Here is a 19,374-nt window from a genome sequence, read left to right as displayed (position 1 = left end):
GCACTTTAAACACTTCCCCTCTTCAACATTAATTATTTATTATATGACAGTTTAGTGTACTAATTTCTCCATTCACTTCTCCTCGTTCTGTATTGTTTCAAATACTTGCCCTTAATATGTTTGGGCTACAGCACATGTTTGTATTGGAGCATTGCCTATATGCAAGCCATTTTGTTTACATTGTGTGCTCATAGTTGCAAGCACCTTTCCATGGCCCCATCACTATTGCTAGCCATGAAAAGGTACTTGCAAATGTGTAGGCATGATGTTCAGCATGCATATTCAGTTAGCGCTGCTGCACTTTGCGCTAACACATTTACATTGTGTAGGCATAGCACAGCGTCTACATGATTGTTAATTAATTCCAGGGGTAATGCTACAGTTTTTTGGATGCTTTTCTGAGAGTTGACACTAGATAATGCATATGTTTATGCTTCTGTTGCAGTCATATTTAGGAACCTGTGCAAATCAGTTTGTTCCTATTTAACTTAATGCATAGACTAATCAAAAATAAAATAAAATGCTGAAACTGTTTTTGCTGTTGCTACTACTACATATTATTTATTTATTTATTATTTATTTAACATTTGTTTACTGAGGAAGACCGACTGGGCAAAATTGTCCATTTTCAGCTGAGGCCCGGTGAGAAAAGCTTTTTCAGTGTAATGCAGAATTTTATATCGACCAAAAACAGTAGTTCCACACAACAGAGCTGAATAAAATCCTTTTATTAACAGTGGTAAGCGCTTTTACGGACAACAATCTACTTCATCAGACCACATGATATGGTCTGATGAAGCAGATTGTTGTCCGTGAAAGCGCTTACCACTGTTAATAAAAGGATTTTATTCAGCTCCGTTGTTTGGAAGTACTGTTTTTGGTCAATATTGGATTACTCTGTGTTCCTACATCTACGTGGAAGTTTTTATTTTTGGCTGTGTGGATTTACTTGTTACCTCCCGTAGAACATAATGCAGAATTTTCACTATTGCAAGGTGATTTGCACCAGTATAGGAAAGGGCACAAAGCAAACAAAAGAAGGTCACAGCTCTTCATCATTCTTTTTTCAGTCTGAATACTTACAGCGCTCAGAGCAAGGCTGTTAGAGCTGACAGATTGGGGATTCCGTACCCTTTTTACAGGAATGAAGATCTCCGGACACTCTGTGTGACCAGTGGAATAACTTGCTCTTTTCCTGGTTTATGTTCATCTTTTGGGTATTTGTTACCACAGTTTGGACCAATCGCAGAAGATGAGGAAGCATAATTGCAGTTTGGTTTGCACAAAAGAGTGCATCTCTCCTTCTAGCAGCTAATACTACTTCTTAATATATACATGCATGTAAACAACTAGGTAGAAGCAGATTTAAAGAAGCAGTTCTCTGCCTACAATATAGATCATTACTGCATTTCTTGACGCTTAAGAATTGAATACTGTTACACATCAACAATCCTCCTCTCTTGCAAGAATAATTGCAATTATTGTAGTTTATGAAATACGCAGGTGTTCCTTGGACTCTGGTAGGGGGATCCTCACTTCTGTTTGTGAAGCAAAACCTGATACAGTTAGTTCTGCCTCTAATTTTGTCACAGTCTGCCTTTGAACTAGGTGTTCAGAGGAAAGCAAAATGCCACCATGACATTGTCCCTTGTTCCAGTGACAATGTCCCCAGCAGCATGTGGGACACTCCACTTCATGGAAGCACTGAATCATGTTCTCTGCCAGTCATGCCAGTCTCCCACAGAAGTAACCAATCGCTATTTCTTTCCCAAAAATCTAAATATTTTATTTTCCCATTACTGAGATTAACAGGATGTAGGACCAGGCACATCCATGATTATGCTCCAGTCACTTATACCTTTGTCACATATTCTTTACATATTTATGACGGCAGCTGTTAGTCCTTTGGGAGAGTTTGTAAGAGGTCGGCTAATTTGTACATTATATGCAAGGTTGGTATTACATATGCCATTAGGAAATGGATTTAAGAATATTGTGACTTGCAAGTAATAATTTTAACTTTGAAGGGTAGTTTAGCTGATTATAAAAGGTACCAGGTTTGCATGCAAGAGCTATTACTGTTTAAGATCATGTATTTATATATTTATTAAAGGGGAAGGTAGCTTGTCTGCATATTCTACCATAATGAGGGATAATGAGACTTCCCATACTCTGGAACAAGCTATCCATCTATGTCAAGCAAAGTTCCTCATTAGCACTCTTCAAGAAAAATCTTGATGAGTGGATGCGAAATAGGAAATACACCCCGGGGATCAGTTCTGTGGCTCTGCTCGACAGGGGCACAGGAAAATAACTTTCTTGGGTGGCGTAAGACAGGGAACCTTGTTGGCTAGGCTTACTTAGTCCCTTAGGCCAATAGCCTAGTACCTACCTATGAACCTATAAACTGGAGTGTGTTCAGGGCATAGTAAACATTTAGGGCCATTTTAAACCTAATGAGAGTGCCAAACTTTGTTTACTAGTAAGGGAAAGCTGTTTGTGAAGGCACTGAATATCTGTACTAAAATTAAGGTAGAGGTAATTGTGGTTAGGTTACTGTGTTTCATTATACTGGTTAGTGCAAATGCAGGTGAGGAATAAGGGAGTGATGAACCATGCATGATATGTAAGGGGAGGGTGGGTGTAAAGGAAACAATGACACTGAGATCGGTGGAAAAGTGATAGGTAGGGTCGGACATACAACTGATCAGCAAGCATTATTGGGAGACTATCCCCACAGTTTGCTTGTTTAATGGAAACTCCGCTCTCCTCGGTTTATGCTAGCAGTGCAGGAGTGAAGGAGTGAATTGCTTAGTGTGTGCATATAAATTAGGGGTATCTTCCTCTCCTTGTCCGCTGTGCAGCAGCACTTTAGTCTGATGTTCTGTCCTTCCTTAAGCATCTTACAGGGAGACACTTGCTGTGCAAGGCCTTGATTTAACAAAAACCCAAGAAGACAGTTTTCACCCACATGGACTTCCCTATTACAATAAATAAGCAAGCAAGTAAATAAATAAATACCTAAGTATGGATGCATACATAATAAAATGTTATATATTTTTTTACATGTTTCCTGCACTTTGTAGCTGTTGCTGCTGCCCCCCCCCCCCCATTGCTTAGTACCTGCTACTTGTTCTGTGCTTTGACATGTGCATAGCATGTGTGTGTATGTTGCTGACTGCAGCTGATTAGTCTTTATGGTTGATAATACCATATTGACAGTTTGCCATGCTGAGGAAACCACTGGCAACTTTTGGCCCAGAATCCACATCACACCTTCCAAAAGTGCACATATTACATAGCCACATAGAGTGAGGTAATCTCAATATATCAAATTTGGTAACTGCTTTGAGAGAGGAAGTTCCAGGTTTTAGCAGAAGGATATTGCACAGAAGTATTTCAGTGTGAAAATAATGGTGTGTTTGTTATCGTTATCATTGTTTTAAGAAATGTACTAATGAAAATAATGGTGTGTTTGTTATCGTTATCATTGTTTTAAGAAATGTACTAATGAAAATAATGGTGTGGTTGTTATCATTATCATTGTTTTAAGAAATGTACTAATGAAAATAATGGTGTGTTTGTTATCGTTATCATTGTTTTAAGAAATGTACTAATAAGGCATGAAATATGCTAGAGGGACAGTGCCTCTCTGAGAACGCACAAGTTCAGGAAAGCGGCCTGCTGCCCTTACAGCGCAACTACTCAGTAGTGCATTTATAGAAGGCATCTGCTAAAGCAATTTAAGGGCTTATAGTACTGTCATGAATTGAGTGCAAGAAATTGTTAATTATTTTTTTTTTACGTATTTTAATGGCTGACAGCCTATCATGGCTTAAACATTCCACCTTAAGCCCTCAGGTACTCTGAATTAGTAATACTTTGTCACATGAGAGGATTTAAAACCTAGGCCTGACACACCCAGGTGGTAAACATATAAGTAAACAGAAATATTACATTACTGACTTTTAGGTGGCTTTATAAAAAGAAACAAGAGGTAACTCTTTTTCTGTCTGTCTCTCTCTCTCTCGCTCTCTCATCAAAAATAAGCCAGGAGTTACCTTTTCCCTGCCAGCCCGCCAAAGCCAAGCATTTACACAATTGTGCCTGACTACTAGCATTAAAAGTAGCAGTTCTGCTGGAACCCTGAATGTCAATATTGTGTCTAGTAATGGTTGTAATTTTGGAAACAGTGTTAAAAAGGCACACCGGTAGTGTTATGATCTATTGTTCAGATGTAACTGATTATTGTTTTTTGTGTGCTATGTTGTTCTTTTTTTATTTTTAAAAAAAATTTTTATCTCCCCATCCAAGTATCACAGTAAACGGGACCTCTCAGCTGAATATTAATACAAAAATAAGTTATATATTACATTACTGTACTATAAAATGGTATGCAATAAATACGTTTACCATTTTAGAAAGTAGACCAGCTTGCTAACAGATGCAAGAGCACAGCTCTTATTGTTGAGATTCTGATGAATAAAAATCCACTTAACAAGTTTAAGGAGTTTCTTCATGGTGTACACTACCATCTAAACAGAAACTGATATGACTTGTCTTAGGCTCAGAAAGATAGTAAAGTGAAATAAAGAAAAATCTCTTGGGTGCAAATTATGTTGCTATCTCAGAAATGTATGATATGTTCCACACATATGCACAAAGAAAGTGTAACATATTCCAATGTTTGGCTTTAACAAATGTTTTTTTCTTTTTTATAGTGTGGATCTGACTCTCAAGCAGTCTGATGTTGGCCCATTCTCGGTAAGTCACTGATTTGGTGAAAGATTATATGTATTGCTCCTTGTCCAAAAAAAACTTTAAATGCAGCTGATATCAGAGCTGAGAAATAGCACCCTGGATGTATTATTCGACTATCGTGTTGATTACAGGACTTGGTATCATTAGCTTTGGTTGTAACTGCCAGCAAGTGCAATAAAACACTGATATTAGAAAGCATGTCCTCCATCTGCTGGAAGTGAGGAATATTCAGTACCACTTCCTTGTTTCATTCGTAATGTCCTTAGTCTTTAAGCATGTTAAACCAGTACCAGTGTTGGTAATAACATTTGTTTTGTGTGCCTGAAGATGTGCAAGCTGCACTTTTCCTCATCTATAATCCTCTTTGTTGCCATTGATTCTCGGTATAAACTGTGTACCTCTGTTTTTGTATGTGGGCCGCCCACTGTTTTTGAAACTAGACAAATCATCATATGTGATTCAACAAATCAATTTAATTTGAAGAAATTTGTATACATTTGAAAACTATAAAATGAATTGCATGCCTGTGTAAGTATTTTACATTTAAATACAAAAGCAGTAACAGCAGAGTTTAATTATTACAAAGTAAATTTTTGGAGGTGACTTGCACACACACATAATAAATACTTTGCTTTCTTTAGTGTCAGATGGTACAGTTGTTTGTAATGTAGTTATCATAACAGTAATCCTTGTGTTGAAGTCACTGTAACAGTAAAACATAACACTTGAGAAGAAGTATATACCCTGGCCAGGAACCAGCACTGGTCTCCCAGTTATTTAGGTACCAAGTTGGGCAATGCAAGACTTCCTAAAATATCCCACACTGTTCCAAGTTCATTTGGGTTCTTCCAGTTAGAAGTCCCTGCAGCAATGAAAACATGTAGGCGAGTAGGTGTGCTAAGGCACTGCAACACCCAAAATGTATGTGTTCATGTACATGTTGTGTGTCATACCTCTCAACTTGGAAACATCAAAAATCTAGACAAAGGCCCTTGAAAAGTAGGTACAACTGCCCCAAAATTGGGGTTCCAATTAACATAAAATGTGCATACATAACTCCACCCACCCCAATGGAATTACATAATAATGCAAAAGCTGTTATTCTAGCAACTATCAGAAGTAACAGGAGCAATATTTAAAATCTGTCCCTATTTATGGGCCTTTGTCCCACCATTATTTTTGGCTTTGTCCAGATTTCTTGCTCTGAGAGATTGAGAGGTATGATTGAGAGGTATGACTGAGAGGCATACCTCTCAACCTGGAAACATCAAAAATCTAGACAACAGACCATGAAAAATAGGTACAACTTGCCAAAAATCATGATGCCGGTTAACATAAAATTTGCATACATAACCCCAACCACTCCAGTGGAGGTTATAAAGTAAAGTTATGGTTGCTAAATAATAATAAATAAGTACAGACATTTCCATTTCAGACTTTATATCCTTCGGAAAATACATAATAATGCAAAACCTGTTATTCTAGCAAATATTTGAGTTTACAGGAGCAAAAATAATCTGTCTCTATTTTTGAGCCTTTGTCCCATCATTATTTTTGGCTTTGTCCAGATTTCTTGCTGTGAGAGATTGAGAGGTATGATTAAGAGGTATATTTGAGAGGTATGTTGAGAGGTACGTTAGCAAGTAATATCCCAATGAAGCACAAATGTCACAGTGTAGCAAGCAGCTCAAACTGAAAGGGAAACAGTTTTTTTTTGCTAACCTATACATTCTGCCACAACCTCGCCTACCATATCAGTAGAGAGTTTCAGAGTCCCCAGACCTACTGTACTTGTGTCCCAGCTACAAACCTCCCTGAGCCAGCATGGGTCTGATGAAGAATTCAGCCGCTGAAACCATATCATAAGTGAGCAGTATGCCTAACAATAAACTTAAGTCTTGACGAACTGTAAAGTCTTTCCTCACTCCCACCAAACCACAAACTTCTTGTTCTGCCACTATATTCAGTTGGGGGGGGTTTGTCTTAGTGCCCAGCACCCCTTCTGCCTTCGGTGAATGCAATACTCATGCTGACAAGGCACCTCCATTAATAATATCATTACATACCTATCTTTTTACATATGCACAGTGACAAGTTTTCAGTCAGAAACACTGGGTTGTTAGCCACAACATACTCCTTCTTCCTGTGCCTGACAGGAAACAATCACATTGTAAAGTATAATTTTGTCCCACATGTCAGTAAGAAACTTTGCCAATACCAACAGCTTTCAAAACACCAAATAAAAGGACAGCAAATTTAACCTTGACGGTCAAGGCGCTAGTAACTCCAGTATTGGTAGTAGGCAGCATAGGGTGGTAAAAGGTGGGATTATAGAGTTTATGGGCTGGAGAGAGAAAAGTCAGTAGGGCAAAAGGAAAAAAAAAGTTGTTTTCATCAAAGGACAACAGAGCAGAATGAGGGATGTAAAGGAAACTGAGATGGGGTAGGTACAAGTAAGGAGGAGAAGAGGTAAAGGTCAAAGGTTTTATCTGGATACAGAAAGTTATGTGAAAAGAGGGTGGCAGACTGGACTGGGTTTGTGTAGTTAGAGATGTAATAGAGTTATAGTATTGTCTGAAAAAGATGATATGGAGTAGAGGTTGCAAGGATGTAATTTTGACTGAAGTGGCTGTGGTGCTCTTGTTAAGCTAGGTATATGGGTAGGGGTGGTCTGGAGAAGTACACGAGCAAAGCCAGTTCTGTCTTAGGTGCTGTTTGATCTTAGTTTTGAAGTCATCTAGTTTATCAGTGAGCTTAAGATCCAGACATATAGTATTCCAAAATTGGAAAACATAGTTAAAATTTGCATACATAACCCCAACCACTCCAGTGGAGGTTATAAAGTAAAGTTATGGTTACTAAATAATAATAAATAAGTACAGACATTTCCATTTCAGACTTTATATCCTTCGGAAAATACATAATAATGCAAAACCTGTTATTCTAGCAAATATTTGGGTATACAGGAGCAAAAATAATCTGTCTTCCAAAATTGGAAAACATAGTTAGAATACAATGAATCACCTGCCCTCTTGTTGGATTTAGCTGTGAGCAACATTGATTGTTATTAGATCTTAGGGCTCTGTTACAAGAGTACTATTGAAGTGTACTGAAGTCTATGTTGGAGTGAGGGGTGTTTATATGGTGCATAAATAATTTTATGGGCAGTGATTAGTTGGATATATGTTAATTGCTGGGGCAGTTCTAACCAGTCCAGTGCTTTTACTGTCAGCTTCTGTCTATAAGAGACTTGGATGCCAGCCCAGGGATGAATTTATGATTTCCTATCCAATGGTGGTTACATTTGAATATGGTTAGGGATGGACTCTCCTTCACATGGATGAGGAGCCTATTTTAGATCATAGGGATCATTTGAGACACATATCTGTCTCACCAGCATATTCTATTTATGCTGCAAGAAAAGTTCAGATCCCTGGATCTAGTGTTTCTGGTGATGCTCATTTTGTGGATGTGCAAAAGCTCCATCAGGGCTGTATCTATTTATGCCTTATATGGCAAGCACAGATCACCTCTCAACAACCAGTAAGAGACCAAGTATAGAGCCAGAGCTTTAAGGTGATCTAAATAGGATAATGTGTTAATACTCTGGATTCTCTTAGTGAGGAACCTCTGTTGGCATTACAGCTGTTGCATATGCCTTGCCAGGTACATGCCAAACATGGCATTGTACTGAATAATGTGTCTGATAAGGTCCAAGTAAACTGGGATGATAACTTCCTTAGACATTTTTTACCATGCCTTTAATTATAAGTTGGGCAACATAGCATGACTTTCTTACTATCTTGGCTATGTGTTCATCAAAGGCCAGATTCCTTTCTACATGTGTTCCCAGATCTCCAACTACTGAGTCATCTTTTAGGGGTGTTTTATCGGTTTACTATTGAAATGTCGAATGGCACTACATCGACTGTACTATAGTCGAACATGGAAGTTCAGAAATAGTAATGTCGACGACAAAAAAACAATCTAGGAATGGTTTTAACATGGGTCGAGGTAGGTGTTCAGTATTATTCAGAACTACAAACATCTCCCCTACCTCGACCCATGTTAAAACACAGTCCTAGATTGTTATTTTGTCGACATTACTATTTTCAAACTTCCGTGTTCGACTATAGTACAGTCGATGTAGTGTCGTTCGACATTTCAATAGTAAACCGTTTTATCAATGGAGTAATTTGCCTGAGTGGACATTTTCCCAAAATAATTGCAATGTATTTCTTTGCACTGAATTTTAATCCATGGCTGTGGCACCAGTCATTTGTTTGTGTTAGTCCTTCTTGCAGGATGTTAGTATCATGGAGGGTATTTATGATAGCTCCAAGTTTGCAGTCATCTATGAAGTGGGTGAGCCAGAGGCCCCTGACATTAGCCTTATTTTTTAATTTTATTTAACATTTGTTGACCGGGAAAGTCCGACTAGGTTCCACAGATCCTGTTTTCAGCAGAGGCCCGGGGAGAAATGCTCCAGACGCATGTCTTTAGAATGTGGGAGGAAACCGGAGTACCCGGAGGAAACCCACGCGAACGCAGGGAGAACATGCAAACTCCACACAGAAGGCACCCTGGCCGAGAATCGAACCAGAGAACCTCTTGCTGTGAGGCGACAGCATTAACCGCTGCACCACTGCGCCGCCCGTGAAATAAACCCGTGAAATAAAGCCCGTTAGCCCCCAAGACATAGATACCAGATAGGAGTGGGCACAGCACATAGCCCTGTGGTATTTTGCTGGCGACCTGCCTCTTGGCAGAGGTGGTCTCCCCCGTCCTGACTTCCTGGGTCCTATCTGTGAGACAACTAGCAATCCCATGATATAGGGTTCTATTCCTAGTTCAATGAGTTCCTCCACAATATCTGAGTGGGGTATTGTACTGAACGCCTTAGCCAGTTATAGGTAGGAAGTATGCACTGTTTTCCCTTCATCCATTACTTTCTCAAAGAATTCTACTAGGATAAGTAGGCATGACCTGTCCTCTGACAAAACCAAACTGGGATGGGTTCAGTATCTGTAGGTTGCCAATGTCTTTGTTGATCATTTCCATTATAATTTGTTCCATGGCATTGCATATTAGGCTAGTCAGACTAATGGAGCTGTAGTTTTCGGTGTCAGTTGATGGTCCACTCTTATGAAGGGAGATAACTGTTGCCATCTTCCATACACTTGGTACGTAGTCTGTTTTGAGGTTATAATTGAAAAGTGACTCAAGTGGTTCTATTCCAAAGACAACCTGAGATGTTGTTGGGCCCCACTGAGATTGTATTTTTAGCCTTAGCGCCACTATAACTTGCTCCCTGCTGATAGTTGGGTGGCGGTTATGCTAGTAGGAATTTCACGAGGTGTGGCAGGGAAGATAGTTGGGGGGGGGGGTGAAGCTTGAGCTAAATTTGTCGGCCAACAGATTCACTATGTCACTCTGCTCATTGAAGGTGGTACCATTTTCTATCAGTTCAGCCCACTGTTGCATGTTACTTTGAGGTTCTGGACACAGCTATAGAATCTCTTGTGGTTGTCTTAAGCCTGGGAAACTGTCTTGACCTTGTAATTAGCCTTCTTGAATTTAATTAGTCCTCTTAGTTTCCTACCTAGTTTAATCAGTGAGCTCTGGTTATTATGAGAGTTGCTCTTTTTTACTTTGGCCGTGACTTTTTTACCTTTTGTTATATATCCTGTTAAGATTAGGATTCCACCAGTGTGGTTTGTTTCTGGGGTTTGTTTTGGGTTTATGTCTGGTAGGTACAGCATTCTCTGTGCAGCCATTTACACTTTTGTATAGTGCTTCTGTGAATAATTCTACATAGGCTGTTGTAAACTCTAGGTTAGGGGGTCATTGAATTTTGGCATACTGTTGCTTAATATGATGTACTTTGCTTTAGAATAGTTCTTAATTGTTAACACATTTTTTTTTGTTTTTCCAAGTTGATTTTTTTTCATATGAAACAGCTTTGTGATCCAATCTCATCACTGCGGATGTAACACAGGGGTGCAGCACTGTCCCATATTGGTGAGAACTAGGTCCAATATGTTTGAACCTCTGGTTGAAGTGCACACTAACTGATCAAGGGCATTTGTGTAAATAAGGTCCATGAAACATTCTGTCTGCAAGTTGGAGGCAGTGTATGTTTCCCAGTCTATAGAGGGGTAGTTAAAGTCTCCCTTGTTTGATTTACACTCCCATGAGTGTTTGGTTGGATGGAGAATGCCTCCAGCAGGTCTAGATAAGAGTTGTGGGTTTCTTGTCACATAGATGATGACCTATAGCTTGCTAAGACATGGTAAGGGACTCCATCTAAGGTGATTTGCATGTGGATGAACTCCAGTGTATCATCCTGTTTAACACAGAACCAAGTGTGACTCAGGGCAACCAGCCAAAATAAAAAAAAAAACCTAAAAAAAGACAGACTAACCAATCAACACACAAGCCAAAAAAAGGCTTATTTTAGACTTTAAATAATAAAGTTATGTGTGTGCTTTTGTCCCGCAGGACATCTTCAGAACTATCTTAGAAACAAACAGTAACTGCTTTTATATAAAACTGAGAAATGCATATAACATGAAATATCCAGTCATATAACAACAATTAAAAACAGACTGCTTAAAGTGAAAAACCCATGACAAGGCAATAAATATAAATTCTGTTCTACAGAATTTAAAAAATGTATTTGTCAAGATAGAAGTCTTATTATTAAAAACTTCATTATAGAATACATAAAATAACTACAGACCTTAAACTCATAACTTAGCAGCACACAATTTTAAAACCGTATTTAAAGAAACAGTCTCATTCAAACCAGGATATTCATTGGCATTGAGCCTCAATTGCCATATTAAGTCATGGTTTTCCAGCATATATTCCCAGGGACCCCCTCTGGATTTTGAGCAGCCTGTTTTAATACCATGAAATAAAATGTATTGGTGTTACAAACTATCTTGTGTTTGAAAAGAGCTTTGGAAAGTTTTATTGCTTTTATATCATAGTAGTGCATCTGTATTCTTTTTCTAAACTTACGTTCTGATTTCCAACATAAAACAAGAACATGAATTCCAAAAAGAGAAATATACCACACCCTTACTGTTACAATCATAATGGAAAGTGAATTTAAACTTATAATTAATCATTTTTAAAAGAAATTCACTTCCTTCGAAAATGTATTTGCATTGTCCACAGGCAGCACGTTTCATGGTGCCTATTGATTTCTTCTTATTGAAATTTGTGCAAAAATGTATTTATTTTTATTTATTTTTTTTTACATTTACTGAGATGGTCCGACTGGGACAGTGCCCATTTTCAGTGGAGGCCCAGGGAGAAAAGCTCCAGCCAAAGCTTGCAAAGTCATCACATCAAGTAATAGAAATTATAGACAAAAAATGAGTGTTAACACATTTACAGGATAAAAACGGAAAAAACTTAATATATACATAGTATCAAATAGAACAATACTTTAAACACTCAAATATAGACAAATATATGGTTGAACTTATATATGTGGAAGAACATAACATTAGTTAGAAAATTAAGTTGGGAGAATCACTTAGGCAAAGTAGTGCATAGTTAATAATACTGTAAAAAAATGTGTACCCTTTTCAAGTTTCTCCTTAATATTAGCATGTCTAGAATAAATAAACTGGGGTCTAGTATCTGTCTTTTTACACAAACCACTATAATGAGAACTTTTATTCCAATTATTTTTAATAAACAGCAAACTATGTTGGCTATCCCTGTCATATGTAATACAGATACTATTTTCATATCCTGGCATTGCCTCACTAGAATCTCCCTTAGTATAATTATACATCAGACCCATACCTCACAACCATAAAAAATTCCTCAGTATTTCCTGGTTTTGAGGGTGCCACACATTCCCGAGTGGCCCCTTTAGATCCTGATTTTTTCTTTATTTATATTTATTTATTTATTTATGTTACAATTTTGCATTATATTTTACTTACCTGTTACCTTACTGCTTCCACTGAGAGCTGCGCCTGCAGTGCTGAGGGAGAAAATCATACGTATAACTTTATAACCTGCGCTGGTGAACTGAATACCATCCCATTGCCCAGGTGCAGCCATTCAGGCTACTGCAAAACATGAAAACACATCAGCTTCTCAGTTGCAAGGAAGGTATGTTATATGCTCCAGCCTCCTGCCAAACAGTGAATACATTTTGGTAGTAATGCCTCCATTTACCTGCCAATGATCACTACTTGTTTGATTCCAGTCCTCGCTCAGTGTTTTGGCTTTGTCTAAAAAGCACTGGAAAGATGAATAATTTCTTTTTGACTTCTCACAGCAGTGGAGTGAAACACCAGACAAGCAGCAACTAAAGGCGAGGCAACATTAAAGGAAATCTAAAATCTGCCAAGTGACGACTAAAAATTAACTAGTAGGAGGAGGAAGTTAGAAACTCATGTCTTGTGACAGTTTTAAACGAGTAAGAGAGCCAATGATTTACAGCATTGCACTGGTTATGGTGAAGTTAAAACTCAGAAATGACAGTGTGAATGAATGCATGATGTTTTGCATCATACCTCTCAACTGTCCAGATTTTCACTTCTTATTTTTGATCTGTTCCTTATAAAAATTGTGATTTTGTAGCATATCATTGAAGCTTGAAGTTGCTAAATAATGGCAAACATTTGCTTATCAGACTTCATATCCACCAGAAAATGCATGCTAACAAAACTTTTATTTTAGCAACATTGAGCATTCTAAACATAACGTATAAGAGCAATCCCCGGGGTTCAAGAAGCTTGGCGCAAGGACGGTTTTCGCCTTGCGTTGAGCACCCTCACTACAGATGGTGCAGCAGCACCGTATGAATATGTATGAGGGAGCACCACCGCACCCTCGACGTGCAAAGGAAATGTGTGCAAGTGCAGGGGGCGTGTACAAGTGCTCTACAGAGGCATAAACATGCCCTGACAGTTGCAAAACCTACTATGCCTACTAGTAGAGCCCACCTCTAATAGTAAGTCAGTAATTCAGTGTCCATGGATACCGAAATGTATGCTAAGCATACAAGAGTGTCCACGAACAGTGAAATAAAATTAAAGTAGTAAACACACAAGCACATAGTGGAATGTTGAACCCTGTCCCTAGAACGTTCACAATTAGATTCCCTGTGTCCCTATTGTACATTTGAATTGCTGCAATATCGAAGGTGTAAGCAAAGCGCAGCATGTTTGCGTGTCGCTGCCCTCTGACGAGCATAGCTTACACATCAAATTCATTCAAATAGAGAAAAAATGCGGAATCAATGTAAATGTCAATAGTGTAGTGTTTAGAGCATCCACCTAACGAGCAGGCATTCACGGTTCAAGCCCAACAATAGCACATATCATTTTCCATGTGGAATGAATGTCATTTTGTTGTAAAACCGATATTAGAGTATCGCATGAGATATTTAACTTAAATATCATTCAAGCAAAGTGGCACTGCCATAATGAATAAGGCACTAGTAAGCAGGTGTAAGCATAAATAAGCAGCAGTAAACATATATAAGTACCAGTAAGCAAGCCTGAGTGCACTTGCGCAGGTCTAAGCAGTGCCCAGCATAGGAAATGTATATAAATATGTACAGATATATATATATATATATATATATATATATATATATATATATATATATATATACACATATACATATATACATATATATCTATCTATCTATGAAGAAAGAATGACGTGACAATAAAGCATGCAAAAGGAATGAGAAGGGAATTAACAGCAACCCCAGTATTATATAGCGCTGTTAGCATATGTCATATCAAGCTGGGCTGGAGTAAGCAAAGCACTGCTACTCACACCACAGACAGGATATTACCAGTGGGATAACATTGTTGATCTGCTATGTCTACTTTATACACAGAGGATAGTCCCTGGTGGGACTACCCAAATATTGATAGGCTATTTGGCCATCTGACCATTACACAAGCAAGGGCAGGTATGTTCAAGGACTAAATGGTGGGAGAGCCTGAGAATACATGGGTTGGGACAACATACGTGTAGGGCCCCTAACACTCAGGAGAGGGCAATGTGTGGAGGTGTGTCATGGCTGTGATAACAACTGGATAATGGATGGTATGCATGTATGTTGAACTCGGATGGGGTGGAGGAACTATGGGTATGAAATTATGGAGCCAGGCGTGCCAGGGTTGGATGGGCTGGTTCTAACTGAACTGCCCCGTGGAGGTCAGTGAGTTCGTTATAAGTATATATGCATACACACATGCAGACATCAGTACGTAGAAGTACATTCCCTGTAACACATTCATTCCATTTGCAGACATAAATAACATGAATGTGCCCTTACAAACCTCGACAGTAGATAGAATAATAGGTTGTGCATACGAGGGAAAGGACAAAACTACTAAAACGCAAAAGTGTGTACAATGTCCGAAGTCAGTGATGTGCTGAAAAAAATCAAATGTGAGGACTTTCCCACACATGGAAACATTCCTGTGATCTGCCTGCTGCGGCAACGCCAATTACTAAACCAGTCTATTTGTAAAAGAAATACGCTGAACACGTACATAATTAGGCTCTCATGTGTAACGTGTGCATTACCACATAGTCATACTTATTAATTTATTGTAGTGTCATGTTAACGTGAATAAGGATGTAATGAAGCATAGAGTCTAATCTTGACATAAACATATGCGTGTTCCATGTGGGACAACCCAAAAATTACGAATAGTGTCCTTTTGGTCGCTCATGTCACCAATGTTGGTGGACTAAAAGTTTGGGAGTTCTGAGGATAAGTGGAGTGAGTCAACCGAAGGAATGGGTCTATAGGAGTAGGGAGTGGCCAATGTGTAGTGGTGTGGATACACCGCAAATCCAACTGGAGAATGGATGACTGCAGTGTTAGGGAGGCATTGGGGTGGGTATTTGGGGAACCAGGAGCCATGGGTATATGTATATATATGCAAATGAAGCAGCACAGCAATAGTATATTGGTTAGAGCAACCGCCTAACAAACAGACATTTCCATTCCGAATTCCACTGCATCACATACCATTTACCATCAGTAATCTGTACATGAACATATTGCGACATCTGTCTGCTGCATAACCTGCAAAATAACAATTAAAAGTTAACTGGAGCGAAGTGTCAGTGTTATAATGAATAAGGTACCAATAAGCAGGTTTAAGCATATATAAACACCAGTAAGCATGTGTAATTGCATTTGCATGGGGTATGCATCGCTTTACAGACACACACATATATAAATATATATATATATATATATATATATATATATATATATATATATATATATATGTGTGACTGTAAATATACACATGTATATAGCTAGAATATGATACAGCAGTTATGAGTCACATATGTTCACACGCTGTGCATATGGGGTGAGGTGTCCAATAAACAAACGTGTAACACGTAGCATCAAACCCCCCATCCCCCCAGCTAGGCCGGTGAGACATACATACACACAATAAAGGAAACACACCACTGCTTCCCAGACCACTGGCAGGATACTACCAGTGGGAGAGACCTGCCAGTTCTAATCTTGAAGCATAGACATCGATGTCCCTTGTGGGACACCCAAAGATTAATGATCATCGGAGTCAGTCCCAGTAATGATTCATCAAACCAGGCTGTAGTTATACACTGACCAGTAGGTTGTGCAAGCCTGGTAACCCATCGGTCGACACAACGTACGACATGTGTCCTGACACGCGGAGGTTGGGCAGTGTGTAGTGGTGTGTTTATACCCCACCTGCACCCACAGTAAGGATGAGTGCTTTAGAGGAGGGGTAGGTGGGGGAACTATTGGTATGCAATTATGGGCCTAGATGTGCAGGTGTTGGCTGGTGCAGTCATATTAGGACCACCCCGGGGATGTAAGTAATATTCCAAAATGGGCATAGCTGACGCCCATACCTCTCAACCCCTAAGAGCAAATCCACTGGATAGGACATAAACCATTGGGGAAACAAATAGGGACCATATCTCTGAACTGTCCCCAATTTCCAGGGACGTCCCTGAGTTTGACTCAATTTCTAACTCTGTCCCACTTAATCCCTCCTAAAACAAGTGACTTTTGGAGGAAAGGTGGTGAATTACACATAATGAATAATGACAATTAAGAGTTATAAACATCATTTACCTCAGAAAATGTGTATGAATTCATATGCTCTGAGTCTGTCAATGTGTCAGATTAATAGCACTAATAATTTAAATGTGTCCCTGATGTTGTTATGCTGTGTCCCTGATTCAGTTGGTATTTTTCCCCAATTGTATGAGAGGTCTGATAGGGACAGAAAGCACATATTCCACTGACAACCTTAGAAAGATGATAGAATATTAGGTATGCAGTAGCATGACTCAGCTGAAGGATGTGGGTTCCAAAACCCAATTACTTGTTTGTATTGAAGAGTGTCAGTTCCCATGTATTAGCCAGACAGTAAGAGGAACACACCAATAATATGAATCAAACTCTGGACAGGCCGCTGATTCCGTAAAGTTGAACGGCATGCTTTCACCTAATGGGCAGACATTCCCGATACTGTAGGCATGTAATCCGATGTAATAGGCATCACAAGGTAATATCATAGTCCTCAGTTCCACCCAGGGGTGTGAGTGTCAGATGCAAACACCAAATGCAGTGCATTTGCAAGTGCGGGAGCAAGTGGGTATAAGCCTGTTTGGCTGCCAGTATGCGAGTATTACACTGGTGAAGCAATGTAGAGGCTAACTGAGTGTAAGAAACTGTAACCGGAGGTTAGCATTGTTTAGCTCCGCGCAAACCCACGCACACCCACTCACAACTGCTTTAATGTGCCTTAATCACTCTGTATCCAATGGTGGTGTTCTGCCCAGCAACAAAATAAACAGTCTCTGCAGGGCTAAAAACCAGGACCCTACGCACACAGCTATTGTGATTTACCACTAAGCCATGGCAGATATACAGACATCGGATCTTATCACAAACATATCATCCAGCGCAGTCATTCAACAGTATAGGAAATGTATTCCATTATGTAGATGTATGTGTGTGTGTGTGTTTATGTCCAGATATAGATACATACATATATATAGATATATCAAGAACATCCCATGTGACAACAAAGTATTACAAAGGAATGAAAAGGGAAACACCAGCAATGCCTGTATTATGTAGTGCTGTTGTCCTATGTAATATCAGGACTCCCTCAGACAGACATGTGTCATTAATACACGCAAACATTTGTACATTGGCCAAATACACCACTCTGTGCATTTTATTTGCATTAACACAACAGTTCATGTTTAATCATTATGTGAGAACACTAGCCTTGTAAGGTACTGTGTGCGACATCATCATCATGAAAAGGGTAAATGGGGTAACCATAGAGGGACTGGTAGTGTTGTGTGTACAATGGGGTTGTCTGTATCACTTGTACCTGGAACCTTTAGGAGTCATGTGCATAACAGGATTGTGTGCTTGAGACAGGGGTGAGGAAAACTGGAGTATGTTGTGATGCATATTAAAAGGGTTGCATGTGTCCAGTGGACACGTGTGTGAAATGGACAGCTATGTATGGGGCAAATGTTGTTCTAGGAACTGATTGGCCTTTTTTTTCTGTAGGGTAAGAATGGGATGTGGGGGAAGGAGAGTAGGTATGCTCGTGGAGGATAGGTTGGGTAGGATGACAGACAAGACAGCATACAGAGTCGGTATATGACACATGTGGGGGGATACACCTTGAACAGGGAGGGGTGTTTGGCAGTCAGAAGCCCATGAGCCCCCAGATGGAAACAGTGGGACAGAGATCTCTAGCCATGGCAGGCACCACTGCACCAAAACAGCCGCAAAGGTGTCAGTGCTGGGGGCTGTCTAGGTGGGGCAGGCTCACATGTAAATGTGACACTCTGCCCTCGAGCTGGCATATCTGGCCTTGAAACCCGTTATTGAGCCCCCTATGCACCACATCTGGGACTGTATGACAGCGGGCATGTTCCTGTCTGGACCTGCTCCCAGGGGGGACAAGCCCCATCCTCAGTGGCGGTTTCACCAGAAGGTGGTGCAGAGCCAACAGTGGTGGAGGTCCAAGGCTGGGCCCCAGATGTGTTGGTGCCTGGTGCCATGGCCAGCTGAAGTGGGACAGGAGGATCTGCCGGGACCTCCAAACCCATACAGCCTATGGTGTTGCAGTTTAAACACAGATATGGCTTAGTAATAGTCAACAGCATTCAGGATTACTTATAACAGCACGCATAGATATGACCATCAACCCAACACAACAGATGGTATACATTTTCAGAGGGAGCACAATACATGCATATATACTGCTTGACATCTGTACAAAGTGTAGAAGACTTGTGACTGCAGCTATGAACAGTGGCCCATTATTGGCATGTCACTGAGAACCCCAGACAGTGTCTGTCATACCACTGTTTCATGTGACATATATCCAATCAGGGATGTGATGGCAGTAACCCATCACTATCACCTTGTACTGACTGCAATCCTCACACTATGCTCCTGCAGTTCACAGATGTGCGTTCAGTGAGTAACACAGGAAACAAATGGTTCCACACACTGACCAGTCCACAGATGGCCCTGCAGATGGGGGTCCCTCACAAACAGAG

General features: G+C 39.7%; 1 protein-coding gene across 1 annotated transcript in view; it reads left to right on the top strand.

The window, feature by feature from the left end:
• LOC122817051 (bactericidal permeability-increasing protein-like) overlaps window positions 1-19,374 on the top strand; it is a 505,866-nt gene that overhangs the window by 350,452 nt on the left and 136,040 nt on the right. The window contains exon 12 of the mRNA XM_044090193.1: window positions 4,722-4,764. Within this exon, the coding sequence (XP_043946128.1) occupies window positions 4,722-4,764 (43 nt within the window). The remainder of the gene's footprint in view (window positions 1-4,721; window positions 4,765-19,374) is intronic.

The sequence above is a fragment of the Protopterus annectens genome, chromosome 12.part0, assembly GCF_019279795.1.
Source record: "Protopterus annectens isolate FY-2018-M chromosome 12.part0, PAN1.0, whole genome shotgun sequence".
In the NCBI taxonomy this organism is placed as follows: domain Eukaryota; kingdom Metazoa; phylum Chordata; order Ceratodontiformes; family Protopteridae; genus Protopterus; species Protopterus annectens.
The sequence above is the reverse complement of the archived record's forward strand: the minus strand, read 5'-3'. Positions and strand labels throughout refer to the sequence as shown.